Raw genomic sequence first — 17,780 nt, forward strand, 5'->3', positions numbered from 1 at the left:
ATGTTGTTTTTCCCCACAATGATCCCATTTAGTGTTAAATATTACATGTATAGCCTAGTATTAATAGGGTATTTTATAGTAGGCTATGTTTATGCCGTTGTAGCCTGTTTATGTTGCATCCTATTCTGACACCTTTATAGGCCAGTGATGCTACCCCTTCTTTGTCCCAAGTCATAGGAAAATGATATCAGTGTCTGATGCACATAAGCCAAAACTTGATGAATCATAGACAAAACTTGTTTCCAACTGCTGACCAGGTTATCGGTTAATTGGTTTTGGCGCCATCTTGTGACAACATGCCATATTGACAGCAAGCAATAAACATAAAAAAAAGAAAGAAAAAAAAAAACAATTTTAAAGATGTTGAGCAAAGAGTTAAAGCTTGTTAAAATCATGCTCATGAGCTTCAGTTTTTTAGAATAATAAAAGACAATCAAAAACAATGGGGAAAAAAAACAATTTAAAGCTTTACAAATCGGACCAATACGTTTATTTCAACAACTAGAACCACATATATATAACACTTTTGTCCACATAAATGCGGCTAAATGCTCGTTTTTTAGTCATAATACTGAAGTCTTTACTTTATTAATAAATATGTGTTGTTTTTAATGAAGTTCTCGTAACATCTCGCGAGATTTGAGTGTGAACTAATGCCAGCGGAAGTACTTTACGAGTCTCTTTTCCGCCGGCCATAGAGGAGCAGACGGCAGGGTAAGATTTCAAGCAGACAATTTCATTAAAGTATCGCCATCCATCCTTTGTCTAGTGTCACTTTATGTCCCTATGAAAGTCTAAACACCTTCTTAAGCTTGTCACGATTCAAAGACCGCCAATATTGCCTCCATGTTGATGATATATTAATGAATAAAAGCTCAGTATCTGATTGCTGTGTTGGTCCTTCAGTATCCGCATGTCGGCTCCGGTTAACGAAGGTGCCTGACTCCAACAGTCGGCTTAGTTTTCAGTTCACGTTTGTTTCTTTTTAGTCAAAATGTGCTCGATAATAATACTGAGTTCATGTTCGCACAGAACTTATCGTATCGCTCCTGTCTGTCCGCTTTATTATGCTAACATGTTAGCGCCTTTTCGTTAGCCTAGCCAGCTAAGGTAGCTTGAGATTTTAAAACTAAAAACTTGACAGTTGTTTAGAGTAAATTGTAAGGCTCGTCGTACAAAGTTATCTCTCAAGTTTTAGGAGAGGAAGTGTGCAGGAAACTTGACATTCAAAAGTTACGACGAATGCTTTTTGCTATTTGAAATGCTTTCCTTGTGCTTGATGCTGACATTTGGCTAGTGACCAGCATTCAGTTGCTGATGTTACATTGCCTGGATTTTCTTGAGTCTATTTTGTGATTTTCAGTACTCAAGGGTTACATTTCTTGATCAGCTGCATCTTTTCTACTCTGGCAATGTAGTTGCTGTTTCAACAAGTGTTTAACTTGTAAGGCAAGTTTATCTATATAGCACATTTCAGCAAGAGTTTAAAGTGCTTCATAGAAAGCAAAAGGCTTTAAGACAAAATGTAAAAGTAATATTTAAATTATATACTGTTAAAAAGTTAAATAGAAATGAAAAAGTTAAAATAGAGTAAGACAGTTCTAACAGGAGAATAAAATGTACAGTGCTATGTAAGATATTAATGAAAAGCATCAAATTCGATTGAATAAAAGGCAGTGGCAACCAGAAAAGTTTTGAACCTTGATTTGTAAGAGCTGAGAGTTGCAGCAGACCTGAAGTTTTCTAGGAGTTTGTTCCAGATATGTGGAGCATTAAAACAACCCTGCTTCTCCATGTTTAGTTTTGACTCTGGGGACAGAAAGCAGACCTGTCTTAGACAACCTCAGAGGTCTGGATGGTTCATAACGTAGCAGCAGATCAGAAATGTATTTTGGCCCTAAACCATTCAGTGCTTTACAAACCAACAGCAGTATTTTGAATCCAGTTCTTTTGTATGTCTTGTCTTTAGCATCATGAAGCTGAATCCATTTGTAACATCCTCCCGCCGCAAGAACCGCAAGAGGCACTTCAATGCCCCCTCACACATCAGGAGGAAGATCATGTCTTCCCCTCTGTCCAAGGAGCTCCGCCAGAAGTACAATGTGAGGTCCATGCCCATCCGCAAAGATGACGAAGTCCAGGTACTGTAGTTTAGAGTGCTGAATATCTATCGTAAATTATGTTAGTACTGTAAGCTCCATTTGCTTGATTTTCTTCCTCTGTTCACAAACAGGTTGTCCGCGGACACTACAAAGGCCAGCAGATCGGCAAAGTTGTGCAGGTCTACAGGAAGAAGTACGTCATCTACATCGAGCGTGTTCAGAGAGAGAAGGCCAACGGAACCACAGTCCATGTCGGCATCCACCCCAGCAAGGTGAGACAAAAATTATGAAGATCTTCAAAATTTTGCATGCCGGCTTCAATCGACATGAGACAGAAGTGCAAAAGTTTTCACCACTGTAGGTTATAGTAGGGAAGTAGGAGGGTGCAGACTTGTTCTAACAAGCTGTATGTGTACATGTCAAGACTCACTTTTATTCACATCTCATTCATGTGAAGTTAATATTGGTATATATACTGTTTTGTCTTGTGTGTTAAAACACCATTTCACTGAGGGGAACTATCCCTGTTGAACTTCTGAGGCACCAGTGAAATTGTCTTTTTGTTATTATTCAGAAGTTATATCTGACCTTGTGGACACTCTACAGTTGAACTTAGAGCAGCTCTGTACTGTGGCGGGTCATTTACAGTGTTGGGTTGAAAAAACCAGACCACACATTATTCTTTTTTTACCACAGTGTATACTTTCAAGCAAAAGGACTTGTAATACTACTTGTGTAATATTGTGTCAGAGGTTGTTGATTCAATTTTGAGGAAATTCTTGAGGCTGTAGTTAGTTTTTTCTGTATAGGGCTGCAATACTTAGAGGTTTCTTGGGTTTTTTGTCCACTGTATTACACACATTATGTGAGGAACAGTTTCTGCAGGGTTTTCAAGTTTTCCTATCAGTTGTTGAGTCTTTCCATACTTAAAGTCTTGATTGGGTCCATCAGAAAGTCCTGACTTGAACATGAAATGTTCATGAGCAAAGCTTTTACTTGTTACAATAAGCACAGCATTCATGCACAACCATTCATTTTTAGACTAAGACTTAAGTAAATTAGAACTTTGTTTCAAAAGATAATACAGCATCAATAGAGCAATTTTACTTTAACATGTTTTACTGCAAAATTCTTCTGGATTATTTTCAGATGTGTTTCATCATACAAGTGAAAGGAGATAAAGCATTTCTCCCGATTCAAAGCACAGAACCAAGTTATAGAGATTTATCTTGTGACTTTTATTAGAAAGCCATATAAAATGTTTTCACAAAAGTTCAACATCACTGCAAAGTGTTAAAGGACTGGACACATTGACCAGAATAAAAGAAACACTTGCACATTGTAATGCAATCCACTAGAGCAAACCTGTAGGAAATACTGTCTATTCTGTAATCTCTAGTGGATTGTATTATACTGTAATAACATCTTTGCTAACTATATATGTAAACAAGTTGAACACTACGGCATCATATTCAAGCACACAATTACTGAATGGTTTGTAGTATTGTGGGTATTTTTCATGGATGAAGTCACAGTAGGGAAAGAACAGGTGCAGTGTCTCATCTATATTCATTTTGCAGCAGTGCACCGCTGAGGTGTAATTAATATGAACAGGTGTAATTAATAAAATTAACGAAGGTTGTCTTCCATTTAGCTGCTTCAGTGTGAGGGTCCTGGTATTGTGCGTGCTGGTGCACTGTCGAGACTTATAGGGACACGAATAGAACAGAGCCATCGTTAATGTTATTGGCAACACCTGTGCCTTTGACTTATGGCAGTTGTATTGAAAGAAATATTGCTTTGACAGTCTTAATGAGTTCAACACATTGCTGCCTTCTTTTTGTTCCAGTTCAGTGCAGTGGACAGATTCATTTGTATTAATGATCGAATGCAGATTGTGTTGGCTACAAGTAGCTGTGAACTGACATGAATTCTGATACTGATAGTGGAGCATTTGGCTCAGGTAGTGTAGCTTCTCAGTAAACAACTTCAGCATCCAAGTACATTTCCACCACAGGGCCTTTTCAGACATTTTGACATGTAGAGCAGAAAAAGCCACAGATGAGACCAACTATGAGGGATGTCATTCCATTTTAGTGTCCAGTTAGTCGACTGTTCAGCCAGGATGCACAACAGGGGCCTTGGAATTACAGCTGGGTGTTAAGTCCAAAAGACATTATCACTTTTTTCCCCAAGCTTGGGTATGAGTCACAAATTAAGTTTTTTTTTTTTTTTTTTGGTTTGTTTTTTTACTGCAGAAAACTAGAACATTATTGAAATATCATATTTTTTAGGACTTAATGTGCAATACGATTGAGCAAGAAAATACCTGCACCTCTTTCAAGGCTGTCAATTATGGATATTCAGTCAGTCAGTACCAGATGATTGAACTCAGTGGAGCGCAGACATCCAGTTTAGTAATCAGTTTCAGTACAGAGAAAAGAAAGGTCACTTAATTCATCTGCTGCAGTTTGTGTTTTTAGATATTAGCTGCCTGTCAGGTGGGGACATACTGAACCAAGTGGAATCTGCACACTGTTCAGTCGACTCCTGTGGCTTCATCATAAGAGATAATCCCTCGCCAATAAACACAAAATGAGAGCGCAGATCAGTATGCAGTCTTTATTCAGTCTGTCCCTCCCTTATAAATGACTGTGAAATTCACCACAAGATGGCCAGAGTCTATTAGCAATGACAGTCCCACCGGCAGGTGCATATATAGCATAAACATTGACATCAGTTTACAGGACTAATTGAAATTGACTCACTTAAATGGACTCCAGCCATGATTATTAGTTACACCTGTCATTTCCTGTTTTGGCATGCTGACATGAAGGGAAAAGGCTGCTTTATCTGTGTCTTAGACAGAAGTGGTCATTGTCCTTTGATTAGAATAATATATATATATAAAGCTGTGACACAGGTATGTAGTATTTATGTGTAATAGGAGCAAATAATTGACTCCAACCCAGTAACTATCACGAGTAAAGTCTGTTCGTGGTCTGAAGTCTGGGTTGCAATGCTGGTTTTTAATGATTCTACATTGTGTAATAATGAATACATCACTGCAGAGATGGTGTCATTTTCTTTGCCATCTACTGAACTGGACCAACAGGCTCACAACTATCCCACAATGTCCACTGGTTGGTTACTGGTGTAATCATAAGAAGTGTGATAAGTGGACACGCCTGTACTGTTATAAGGAGTTGTGAAATCACCTGAGTAGACAGTTATTACCAGAGGTTATTTTGTTTGGATGATTATTAACATTTGATAATGTTTACCAATGTAATTTTCTGTGTTGTGCAGGTGGTCATCACCAGGCTAAAGCTGGACAAGGACCGCAAGAAGATCCTGGAGCGCAAGGCCAAATCTCGCGCTGATGGAAAGGAGAAGGGCAAATACAAGGAGGAGACCATTGAGAAAATGCAGGAGTAAAAATAATCTTTTGCTATCAATAAACTGTATAAATGGACTTCACTTTGTCTGTCTCGTGTTTAGTTGTGGAGATGGGATGATTTTTTTTTTTCATTGTATAATTTAAAATGTCTTTGCAGGTTGAAGTGAACTTCTATTTTAAACATGCATACATCATGAGGTGACCTAGAGCAAAGATTGTACTTGCTGTGCACCACCTGTCATATAAGGAAAAATAGTGAAGTCTGTACAGAGTCCACAAACCCAAACATTATAGTACATACATTTTCAATCCAGTTTAAGTCAATGTTGCAGTAGCCAAATGGTTGAGGAAACTGATTTTTATGATACTGCAAGGTTTTAAGGCTGCTCTCCAAGAAACATTTTGGAGACTGATGAGTGCTGCTCCTCTCTTACAGGCATATATGTTAAGAGTATGAATGCAGATATGTTTGGGGCCTAGTGGTTATGATTCCTGTCATTTAAAGGATAAATTGATGTCAGAAACTGAGTTGACAACATGATGGGGAAAGTCCAGACATGCAGAAGTCTGCATGTGATATTTGCATAAAAATAACAATTTAATCTGAAGTCTGTCAGATCTTTGCATAGAAGGAAACTTCAAGCTGAATGAAATACTACTAATGGATTCATAAGGATTCAAGGACCTTTATTGTCATCTCACTACAGTTATGTTTATACTTTTCTGTATCAAATGCTGCCTATGAAGAAATGAAATTGCATGTCCTGGTTAATGTAAACTCACAGATTTTAAAACTTAACATTAAAATTAAGGTTAAAAAAATATTTTAAAAATAGAGCATTAAAGAATTTAGTATGCAAGTTCACATTGGTACAGGCACTGAAAAACTAACAGTGTTCATGAACATGGTAAATACACCAAATAAATACATAAAGTTAGAATTGCATAAGGGTCAGATGCTAAAATATTACCCATTGCAGAAAACTGAAGAATTTGTTTATTGAAGATGCTACAAGTGCATTTGGAGGGAAAAAGGTCTGTAAAAGATAAAATTAGATTCAACGTTGTGTTATAAAACATTTTTTGGTTATATATCCTCTGTGAATGGGGCCTAGTGTTGCTGAAATCAGTGGTTCATAATGTGGGTTCCAGGAAACCCTCAGGGGTCCTTGAGGGCTTCTGGGGGTCCCCAGCAAAAAGGGGAATAATTTATTTTCACTATAATCAATCCATAAGTAACACAAGCACAGAATGAATATTTTGATCATAGGTTTCATACACGTGCTGTAATCAAACATCTAAAAGCAAACATCTTATCAAACGGGGGTCCGTGGTCTAATTTGAGTCAGTTTAGGGGTCCTTGCTGTGAAAACGTTTGAGAACCACTGGTTTAAGTATTAATAAGCGTGTAATGTTACCAAAGGAGCCTGTAGGTGTCACTTTTTCCCACCGACTGAATTTATGTAGGAAGTCGGAAGACATCGTAACAAAGTAAAACTGTTCAGTGTTTCAGTATTTACTCAAGGAAATTTTCTATCATCTTCTTGATATTTTATTAACTTACTTGCCAACTTCTCTAAGCTTTTAAACAGTAATGGATAAAAGTGTGTGTCGTTTAGCAGAAACATGGGGGACATTTGTTGCACCTGCCCAAAACTTTTACCAGCTGCTTCATTTTTTTTCTACATAAATGTGCAGGTTTTTGTTTGTTTGTTTGTTTTTTCCTTCATAATGTTTAGTACAACACAATAAAAGGACTCGTGACGTCATGCCCTCGCTGGTTGATGGTCATGTGATACGTGCTGCCTCCTCTGTCGTCGTAAGGCAGCTGGATACAGTTAAAGTTGTCTGAAGTTAAAAGTTAGTACCTCTGGGATATACTGTTGGTGTTAAACCCACCACCACCATGGCAGGACTAAGCTTTGTGATCTCCATGTCTGTGGTGACCCTGTTCTGGGGTATAGTTGGGGGAGTGGTGCCTTGGTTTATCCCCAAAGGACCAAACAGAGGGTGAGTTTGTTAGCTTCACCAAGTTAGCTCTCAACTGGCTAGAAAGAGCTCACTTTTAAGTTTGTTTATTTGTACCGTGTGTTGTCCCGTGACTCTCATTGAACATATAAGTAGACGTATATAATTGTGTTGCTTTTATAAGTAGTTTTTTTTTTTTTTTAACGTTGACTGAACATTTGGAGAAACGTTTTGAGCTGCTCGACATAGAGCAAAAGTTAGTTAGCTCTCCGATGCTAATTTGACAGACCTGCCCCCAGAGTGTGACTTAGCTGGAGAAATGCTTCATCTTTGCTACCTTTTTATGTTGTTACCCTTTTACTATAAATCTATGTGGTTTATTTCCTTATATTATTATATTTAGATACCAGACCCAAGTGTAAATATACCCCCGTCTCTGGAAAATATGCCAACTGCAACTTCCCTTATTTGCCTGTTGGTCACTTGAATCACGAGATCATGTTGTGTAAATGAATCGTTAGGATGTATTTAAAAGCACTGTAAGCAGTCATTAGATGTTAAGTATGTCACTTTTAAATGTTTTCTTCTATTCCCACAGAGTGATTGTCACAATGCTGGTGTTAACTGCTGTTTGCTGCTACCTGTTGTAAGTATTACCAGGTTTATATGTTCATAGATTGTGTTACCAAATATAATTTGGGTGGAAAAAAGATTAAAAACATGTACTTAAAATGCAGCTTCAGCAACACAAAATACAGCCTCCAAAATGACTATAAAGTAAAACTGACACCCCTCTAAAATAGCTTCAGTTAAAACCAAACTATATAATAATATAATTTTCATGAAGGTAGGATTTATTGTAGGCTGTTGTATTTAATTTCATTAGTTTTAGCTTTGTGTACTTAATAAACTGGCAACTGCTCATTTGCTCCGGGTGCACATGTGTACATAAAGCATATTATAGATCCAAAACAAGAATCAGGTTTATAATATACATTATCAATAATGGAACAAATAGCCTGTGGACATAATTTGTGTGTATTACTGTCACAGTTAAACAAAGTCTGTCATTGAAGTTAGTAGTTATATGAATAGTGCATTGGTGTGACAAGGTAAATTATTTATCATCACAGTTAGGTGTAAAGTGTGCAGCTGGTGTCTTGTTACATGTCAGATGGGCAACAGAGGGCAGTAGAGACAAGGCAGAAAGTCACAGCCAAGTGAAGCTGTTTCCCAGAGGCCCTTTTGATTAATGCTGTATGAAATCATCTAACAAACAGATGTCATCATAAGAAATGTCGACCTAGATTCAGAATTAAACTTTGTAAGATGCTTAAAAAAACACATTGCCGATCTTTGAAGTGCGCAATATTGCTGTTGACATGTGTAATCTTAACATCCGTTGTGTCCATCAGCTGGCTGATAGCAATTCTGGCCCAGCTGAACCCACTCTTTGGACCTGCTCTGTCCACTGACACCATATGGTACTTGAGGTATCACTGGCCTTAAATGCCCCTTCCAGATCTCCCGGCAGTGCAAGTAAGCCTTTTTCACCTCGAAAAAAATAGAAATGTTTAACCTAAATTTTACATACGTTATACATGTTTTTGATGCTTGACTCGATTTCCTGTAAAAACACTTGAACTTATTGTAATTTCTCTCAGCAGGGGAGGAGCTGACGCTGCTGCGAACCAATGGAGCATTCGCTCTTCACTTCATGCAGAGATCATTCCTGCTGAATCGCCTTAAACTCTGTTCGTTGTGTGATTTCTGAGTGATGCCCACACCAGTGCCTTGTACAAAAAAATGATTCCCAAAGGACTCTCTGAAAAATCTCGCTGAATGTGTTTTACTTTAAATTAAAGCGACCTTGATGTGGTGATGTTTGGTTTATATTATGTATATTGTGTTTAATGCTATTGTTAATATAAATGACTTTGCCATTACAAAGTTATGTGGTGTGTTGTGTTTGATGTCATCTCCTTTTGTCTGTTTATGTTAGTGATGAATGTAATCTGTTAAGTAGTTGTCAATTAATAAAGAAATAACCACCTTCATTGCTTCCTAACTTTTTTTATTTCTTTTCTTCTTTTTTTTTAAATTTATGAGCTCATTACCTTTTGCTAAAAATTTTGATTAATGACAAAATTTTGCTTGTGTTAACAGAATATTTTTCCTCCATCATGTGTACATGGGAAATATATATTTTATTTTCTGAAACTCTAGATACTTTGTTGAAATTTATGGACATACTAAAGCAGATAAATAAGTGGAATTTCTACATGTTTTAGTCAAAAGTTAATGAAGTTTAAATGATGAAATCAGTTTGGCGATTACAATCGACGTTCAAATGTGCCCTCTTGCTTTCCGTAGCTTGAGCCGGCTACGTTGGCAACATGGCGTCTTCAGATGTCCACGTCCGAATATGTGAACAAGAAATACTCAAATATGACTTGGAAATCAAAGCTCTCATCCAGGTGCGAATATTTCTGTGGTAAGATGACTTGGTGCTTCGTGTTTTTATCTGCTCGCGTTTCCGCTGCATGTTTCCAGCAGCAGCAGCAGCAGCAGCTACCTGTGGTGCAGCAGGTTGAGCTGCTGGCTGCAGGTGAGTGAAGTGCTTTAAAACATATCTGCTAGGTGGAGAATAAACTACCAGACGTGCTCTTCAGTACGGTCTGTTGAAACTGGACCAGGCTACCAGCTGACTTCAAAGACAAGTGTTGCAGTCAGGTCGAGCATATACACCAATTTATTTCCAATAATAAAGCTGCTATAGCTTCTTCCGACTTTACAGAATGAGCTTATTTCCAAGCATTTTTAAATAATATTGTAGTCCACTACGATAGAATAAGTTACTTATAGGTGAAATTATTAATTGATTCGTTAACTGGCAGAAAATTAATTGACAACAGTTTGATAATCAATTGTAAAGAGTAATTTATTAAACAAAAAACTTCAAATATTCACAGATTCCTGCATCTTAAATGTCAGGATTTGCTGCTTTTCTCTGTTTTTATATTATTGTAAGTGAAATATTGGTTTTTGATTGCTGGTTGGACAAAAGAAGGAATTTAAAGACACTGACATGCCCACATTATGTCATTTTATAAATGAAAAAAAAAGATAAGACACATTCATCGATAATGAATGTAATAATTTATTATAGTCCAACAGCTAGTTTTTTTCAAGCACATTTATTTGACTATTTTAATAGATACCAGCTGACAGAATGAGGCGCTTCATTTTAAAGCACTTAAATTTCAGTGGATGTTCATCCTAAGATGATAAAAATACCACTTGTCCAGCTGTGTTTCTTTCCAAAGTTCAAATGAGAACAACATGAAAGAGAAACCAGAAACTGCAACTAACAATGTAGTAGCTATGTGTCATCCTTGTTTCAATGTCTTACCAGGATATTAACGAGTGCACCGGCCCTCCAAACAAGCTGACAGAACTGAATGCAGAGGTGAAAAAGAGTTTCCACAACCTCAGATTGCGGATTCAGGTTAGAAAACACTATTTGTGAACATCTCATTACAGACTGTGCATGAACCACTTGCACTTGGTTTTATGATACTAAATGGCTCAGAAAACATATGTGTTGTCTTGTTTCTTTGACAGGATTTAGACCAGATGGCGATGGAGCAAGACAAAGAATCAGACAAGCAAACCTTGATCAGTCAGGTAGAAGGACACAGAAAACAGATGCTGAGGTGATTTTTAAAAAAAATTGAAATATTCCACTATTCCCTGACTTTTATAAATGTGAACATTTGTGTATTTTATCACGTTTCTGTGTCGGTTATTGCTGCCAATCTGCTGGGGGAGAAGCATGCTTAAACTGGCTTAATGCCTCCTTTATGAAAAGATTTTTTTGAATATACTGTACGTCTGTTTTTACAGTAACCAGACAGCTTGGAGGAAAGCCAACCTGGCCAGCAAACTGTCCATTGACAATATGGAAAAGCAGGCGCTTCTCAGTGGATCAGATAGTGCTGCGAGACAGCGGTGAGCCAACAGTGTGTCCTGCGTGTTAAAGACAGTCACATAAAGGAGAGGCGTCAGCTTTATATCTTGCCTAATTATCTGCAAACAACACACTAAATCCTCTGAGTGTCATAATTTAAAAAAAATACACTGTTTTCACATCTTTCTCATCCTTTCATAGAGTACATTTAATGGTCGCCTGGACATTTATAGCAATTATATCTCATGTTTTGAAACTGTTTCTCAGGAAGATGACCAAAGAGGGGCTGGCCCAGACAACCAGCGACATTACAGAGAATCTGATGAGCATCAGCCGGATGATGGCGCAGCAGGTTCAGCAGAGCGAGGAAACCATGACATCGCTCGGTTAGTGAGAGACTCACCCTTCACTTAGTTTGGTTAAACTTGTTTGATTCAGAATAAATACACAAGTTTAAGTTTGTGTGTGTGTAACCCTGCCCTTCATTCAACAAAAGGCTTTATGTTGAAAAGAGTTTTTTTCTCTGTTGTTTCAAGCGACCTCGTCGAGGACGATCCAAGAGACCAACGAGGAGTTTAAGACCATGACGGGGACCATCCAGCTCGGGAGGAAACTCATCACCAAGTACAACCGCAGGGAGCTCACTGATAAGCTGCTCATCTTCCTGGCGTTGGCCCTCTTCCTCGCTACAGTTCTGTACATCCTTAAAAAGAGGCTGTTCCCCTTCTTGTAGACCAGGTTCCTTAGAGGAGGCTCCACCATGACCACATACAGCACTTTCCCATAGTCAGCACAAATGATTTAAACAACTCTGAACGCCGCGTGTCACATTACACACACATTACACACCAGCGTCTGCTCAGTGGAATGTGGACTGGCTAAACTGTGCCGCTGCTGAGGGGGAAATATCGTCCATACACACCTATAGATCCATGGAGGAAATGATATATTCTTCTTTAAAGGGGATGTACTTGTTGGTGGCATAAATTGCGTCAAAAATTATCTTAAGTTAATGTGACAGTAATGCTGTGCATTGCTTTTTATAAAGTCAGATTTAAGAGGACATGTACGACCCATATTCATGTTTTCTTCTTTACATTCCTGTTAAAGGTCCAGTACTGAATTTACATATTTATCAAATGTGTGTAGTTAATATTCTCACAGATTAAAGTATAGAAATTGAATTTCAACTGTCAGACACCCAAAATATTTGCTTTAGATGTTGCTAAGAATGCAAATAATTTGCTCATAGATGTAACACTAATTTTTAAGTATGACAGTCACTGACATCTTTTATCAGAAGTCACTTTAAGAAAAACTGACTGAAAGAATTCTGATCTTCACAAAACAAGTGCCACTGTTCATTTCAGCTCAGCAAGCTTTTATTGGCATAAATGTCATGAGAACAATATTAAGGACGTGTATGTTTGGACACAATGTCAGGACTCTACTTCATATATTCCTCAGCAGCTTATCTTTCAACAGAACCATAATAGTTTTGACTATAACGTCTGTTGTTATCTGATATCTTGAAGACGGTGTGCAAACGATTTAGAAGCATTTCGTGCAATTGTTATTTATAATTACGTACTGTATAATTACTGTAATTTATTACTGCATAATAATGAGTTAATGCTATTTTTTGTGGGGAATGGAACTATTGAAATGCCTTACTTACTAACTTACTAACCGCACTCGCTCGCTTTGTGTGTGTCACTCGCTGGATAATCAGAACACTACAGTATATTTGCACTTCAAAATGTCCCTATATTTTATTCAGTTGGCATGCAAGCTGAAAAAGTACTTTTTCCAAAGTGAGTGTGCACACTCTCCTCGGTCTCTGCCCGTGTTAGCTCGGCTCTGGTCTGCAGCAGAGCAGAAAAAGCTCAGAAAAGCAGTGGCAGTGATCACACTGGCAGAGATAGAACAGCATGCATCTCTGCCTTTCTTCAGATAAGACCCGGAAAAGCAGATTATTCCGACCCGTTTCCCTCTCCCTTTCCAGTGTGGGTGGAGGGTGAGGGGGGATATTTTTAGGTTTGTGTGGCTTTGTTATCTGACGTTGCCTTTTCAACACCTCGGAGGAGAGGGTGGCCAGAGGGGCTACATGACCTTGCTACCCTTTCTGCAATTGCCTGGCATTGCTATTCTGTTAACTATGTAAATGTTGTCAGTGTTGATTATACATAAATAAGCCTTCTGGCTTGATGTTTGAAATGTGTCTCCTGTGTGTGTTTGTGTGGTGTATTGTTTTAAATGAGATAGAAGACAACAGAGTGTGCGTGGAGAGACTTGAGAGACGCCTAAGCATCTCTTACTTATGTAAAGTGGTGGCAGTTGGGCTCGGCCAGTTCCTAGCCTGTTCATATAACTGCACACTTAGACAAGGCCACTCGCTCTCTGTCAAGCAAATTGGACTATTCTTGCATTTAGCACCGTGATAATGTCAATCAAGTGTTTGGGTTTGTATCTAGACAAGTGGACCGCAGGTCTCAGGGGACCAAACTCCGCACCAATCTGCTGGCGTAAATACAGGAACCAGACAGAAAGAATCTCTACAACTCAACGTTCATGAAGTCATTTCAACAGTTGGAAGCTTATTTATCTGTTACATTAAGTGCATTTTAATGATTAGTGTGAATCAACTGGAATTTTCCACACAGTAATGATTTACCAAAACAGAAAAATGTTCAAAAAGGGAACCTTTAATAATCAAGTACTGTCCAAAAATAGATAAATATCTTGGATCAGGCAACATCTTGAGTTCGTCCTCATATTAACAAGCACAAAAAAAGCTTGGTGATGGCTTTTTTATGTACAGAAATTGCTTGTACACCCAATTCAATTAACGTAAATAATATGTTTTTAATACTGTAAAATTATTCTGCACAACATAATTTAAAACAAGGTAATACAGGTCAAGGTCATGGCTCGCAGCCATCTCTGTCCCAGCAGCCTTTAAACACATGTAGAGTGTACATGTGGCTGACAGCGGGTTGTAAAATGTGTAAACTTCTAACAACCTTCTAACCCTGTTTAAGCATATTGAAGGAAGCCTCCTAATAGCCACTTGAACATTTTAACCAGACACAAACCATATGAGGGTTTTACAGATGTCAGAGTCCTTTACTAAAGGATAACCAGTTCAACCATTATGTGACCCAGCGGCCTTTATGGTTTACTGTCACAAATATGGTTAATTATTGCATATTATTCATATGATTGACTTAATGTTTTTTTTTTCTTGTAATGTTATTTTTCTGAGTGAGTTTTTAATCAAAAATAGGGATTGTTAACATATAGCAGACAAACCAGAGTCAATATTTACATTATTACCACACAGATTGAAGTAATTAGAATTAAATAGTTGCATGTCAGAAACATTGAAATAATAATAATGATAATAATAATGATGATAATAATATGATTCATTATTTCCTAGGCTATATTAAAAAATACAATTAGATTTTGTTTTTTTTTTTAATTTTTGTCCACTTAAATACATCCTGATTTTCATATGATAAAATATTAAACAATGACAAAAAAATTGGGCAAATTCAGCATTTAAAGAATTGGGCTTGATTCTTAGTTTTATTCTGTCGTGTCTTGTTTTCCTATTCTGTCAAACACGTCTGTGCTTTAATGCCACGAAAATAAATGTATTCAGACAAAAACTGGTGCTGAACAAAAACGAACAACTATCAAAAGTAAATTATTAAATATAAGAGAAGTTACACAAAACTCCGCAAAATCTTGACATTTGTACTTATGCATGCAGTCAGCCATTAAGCCCGTTATCTGGAAGAGTTATTGCCTATTTCATATCTGGACCACCCTCCCTTTCACCATGTCCTAATGCCATGTAATGAAGACACACCATTACTGGAGGAAAATGTGTTCTGGACATTATTCAGCTCCCCTACACCGAAGTTCATGTAATTCCCGTTGTTGGAGGATCCTTGCATAGTTTGCATCGTGGCTGCTGGATAATTACACGCATAGTTTGTGTTGCATCCGGGGCTGGTGTAGTTACTGAAAGCCGGGTAGTTGTTATAAGTGAAATGGTTGATGTGACCCATGCTGTAGGACGGGTTGTAGGTGGCTGTGTCTGCCGCGAGGCAAGGCTTGCCATCCCGCACCAGCACCGGCACTGACACCCTCCTGGGCGGCGGCAGAGACACCATCTCCAGGCTCTGGTCCTGCCTCTGCCGCTTGCACTTGTACCTCCTGTTCTGGAACCAGATCTTCACCTGGGTCGGGGTGAGTTTGAGCACCCCGGCCAGGTGGTCTCTCTCCGGGGCGGACAGGTACCTCTGCTGTTTGAAGCGCCGCTCCAGCTCGTACACCTGCGCCTGGGAGAAGAGGACCCGCGGCTTCCTGCGTCTCCGAGGCTTCGGGCGGTCCGGATCCTCGGGCTTCATGTGATCCACGGGCTCGGCCGGAGGACTGAACTCCTCTGATTAAACCACACAGAAAGACAAGAATCATTTCCTGCAAATGTAACTTCCTTGCATAGAGCCACACGAATATTTCTATTTACAGTTTGTTATTTTTCCTACTACTGACAACACTAATAAAAAATAATTATTATAATAACAACATGATATGTGTGTATTATATTATATACTAGCAATTATGATATATCATTGGTTACTGGTTTAATCCTGCCAAGGTTGGTGGTTCAATTCCCTTGAACACCTATTATGCATGCTGTGTAACCTTTGATAAAAACACATGTAATGTACATTTTCACATATGTAACACCTAACATGCTATTTAACATCTTAATATAATTTATGTCAAATGTGTCAGTGCAACTTTGGTTGTCTTTTACTAAGGCACTATAGGCCATTTCATACATGTTAAATAGTCTAGCAGGTCAACAGGAACATGCTGACACTGAACTCAACTTTTATATTTGTTTAATTTGAAAAAAAATCTATTTTAATAGCGTGTATCGAGTGTAAATGTTTGCCGTTTTATTGCTTAAATTAAGTTGTTGTTTGTTTTTGTTTTGTTTTGTAGCCTATCTGGTGCACAAATCAGGGCACATCAGCCTGTAGGCCTTTTTTTTCCACAGGCCTTGAAATAAAATGTTGTCCTCTCATCAACTCACCTTTTCTGCGTTTCCCCTCAAACGAGTCCCCTTTCCCTTCCTTAACTATATCCATCTCTATGAGTGATTTCCCATAAAAGGTAGTAGCAAAGTTGAGTGCATTGCCTCTGCCGGTTTTGGGCTCTTGGAGGTCTTCTCCAAACAGCGAGGTGGCGGACGACATGTCCCGCAGAGGCTCCTGTTTCAGGCGGGCCAGCATGCAGGAGGAGGAGGAGGAGGTGGAGGAGGAGGTCGGCACGGTGCAGCAGTCCATACGAGAAGAAACATCCAGAGAAGACACCATAACGTCATGACTCTGCTCCAAGTTTAATATATCCTTTACAGAGAAGGGAGTGGACGTGCTGGGGCTGGGAAACATTGCCAAGAACTGAAAAAAAAAAACCTATTAAGCTGTCATATGGAGGCAACCAAAAGACGTCAACAAACTCCCTCTTCTTCCTGGTAATATTTACTGGGTTTAAGTATTAGTTTGGTACACCAGACTGATCTTGAGTGAAGTGTGCATTTTGAATGTCAACTCTGTCTCCAAACTTTTTTTTTCTCGGCCTCCCTCTCCCGGTGACGCAGGGAGGAGGGGGTGAGATGGGGGGAGCTAGTGGGACCCTCTGTATGGAGCCGCTGGTACTCCCACTTCATATGACGTGTAAAGTGATGTCTGGTACATGTTAGGCCTGATGTTGCTTATAGGCCTATATCCTATATCATTCACTGCAAATATACCCAACCGGTCCAGATCGTATTATTCTATTTCCAAAGATAAATTGTTAAAACAGTTTCTCAAATCAGCCATTTTCTTCATCCTGGTGGAGTTATCTACCCTTTTTTGCCTTCAGGATGACCTCGATTTAAAAACAAAAATCCCAAATGAAGTGAAACGAAATAAATGGCTTTTTTAGATGGACATTTTTCAGTATGACAGTTAGTTATTACGCACAATGCAAACGCCTTCTCCAGATCTACAAGCCCTGCATTTGGACGGATGTTTACACACATCCTCAAGTGCCATTGGAGAAATAATCCAACTTTGTGTACATCAACATGATATAATCACAACTGCATTTGGGTTATACTGGGAGAATTTAACTGTATTAATGTGTGCCTGAAAAGTCCGGGCGTGCACGCGTTTAAGGTGTCGGCCTGTCCCTCATCGGAGGGGAAACAGAGCAGACAAGCGTCAAGAAAAAAGCGGCAGACAACAAACTTGGTCCCTGAACACGGAACCTG

General features: G+C 38.6%; 4 protein-coding genes across 5 annotated transcripts; 3 read left to right on the forward strand and 1 right to left on the reverse strand.

The window, feature by feature from the left end:
• The first annotated feature begins 607 nt into the window (after window positions 1–607).
• rpl26 (ribosomal protein L26) lies at window positions 608–5,577 on the forward strand. Its single transcript, XM_067598826.1, has 4 exons — window positions 608–714; window positions 1,970–2,141; window positions 2,234–2,374; window positions 5,412–5,577. Exons 2-4 carry the CDS (start codon window positions 1,974–1,976, stop codon window positions 5,538–5,540), a joined length of 438 nt encoding a protein of 145 aa, XP_067454927.1. The 5' UTR covers window positions 608–714; window positions 1,970–1,973; the 3' UTR covers window positions 5,541–5,577.
• A 1,706-nt stretch (window positions 5,578–7,283) lies between these two features.
• Window positions 7,284–9,527, forward strand: atp6v0e1 (ATPase H+ transporting V0 subunit e1). Of its 2 annotated transcripts, none has more exons than XM_067598829.1 (4): window positions 7,284–7,512; window positions 8,069–8,116; window positions 8,886–9,009; window positions 9,135–9,527. In XM_067598829.1, the coding sequence occupies exons 1-3, from the start codon at window positions 7,409–7,411 to the stop codon at window positions 8,977–8,979; spliced, it is 246 nt and encodes an 81-aa protein (XP_067454930.1). In that variant the 5' UTR covers window positions 7,284–7,408; the 3' UTR covers window positions 8,980–9,009; window positions 9,135–9,527. The 2 variants fall into 2 exon arrangements, with proteins under 2 accessions (XP_067454930.1, XP_067454929.1); XM_067598828.1 differs by having other exon boundaries at window positions 7,285–7,512; window positions 9,138–9,527.
• A 301-nt stretch (window positions 9,528–9,828) lies between these two features.
• Window positions 9,829–13,657, forward strand: bnip1a (BCL2 interacting protein 1a). The gene is made up of 6 exons (XM_067598825.1): window positions 9,829–9,947; window positions 10,886–10,978; window positions 11,095–11,186; window positions 11,377–11,481; window positions 11,708–11,826; window positions 11,977–13,657. The coding sequence occupies exons 1-6, from the start codon at window positions 9,867–9,869 to the stop codon at window positions 12,171–12,173; spliced, it is 687 nt and encodes a 228-aa protein (XP_067454926.1). The 5' UTR covers window positions 9,829–9,866; the 3' UTR covers window positions 12,174–13,657.
• Window positions 13,658–14,129: 472 nt separating this feature from the next.
• Window positions 14,130–17,085, reverse strand: nkx2.5 (NK2 homeobox 5). Its single transcript, XM_067598824.1, has 2 exons — window positions 16,557–17,085; window positions 14,130–15,896 (listed from the first exon to the last, which is right to left on the reverse strand). Exons 1-2 carry the CDS (start codon window positions 16,912–16,914, stop codon window positions 15,283–15,285), a joined length of 972 nt encoding a protein of 323 aa, XP_067454925.1. The 5' UTR covers window positions 16,915–17,085; the 3' UTR covers window positions 14,130–15,282.
• Window positions 17,086–17,780: the final 695 nt, after the last annotated feature.

The sequence above is a fragment of the Thunnus thynnus genome, chromosome 9 (assembly GCF_963924715.1).
Source record: "Thunnus thynnus chromosome 9, fThuThy2.1, whole genome shotgun sequence".
Classification (NCBI taxonomy): domain Eukaryota; kingdom Metazoa; phylum Chordata; class Actinopteri; order Scombriformes; family Scombridae; genus Thunnus; species Thunnus thynnus.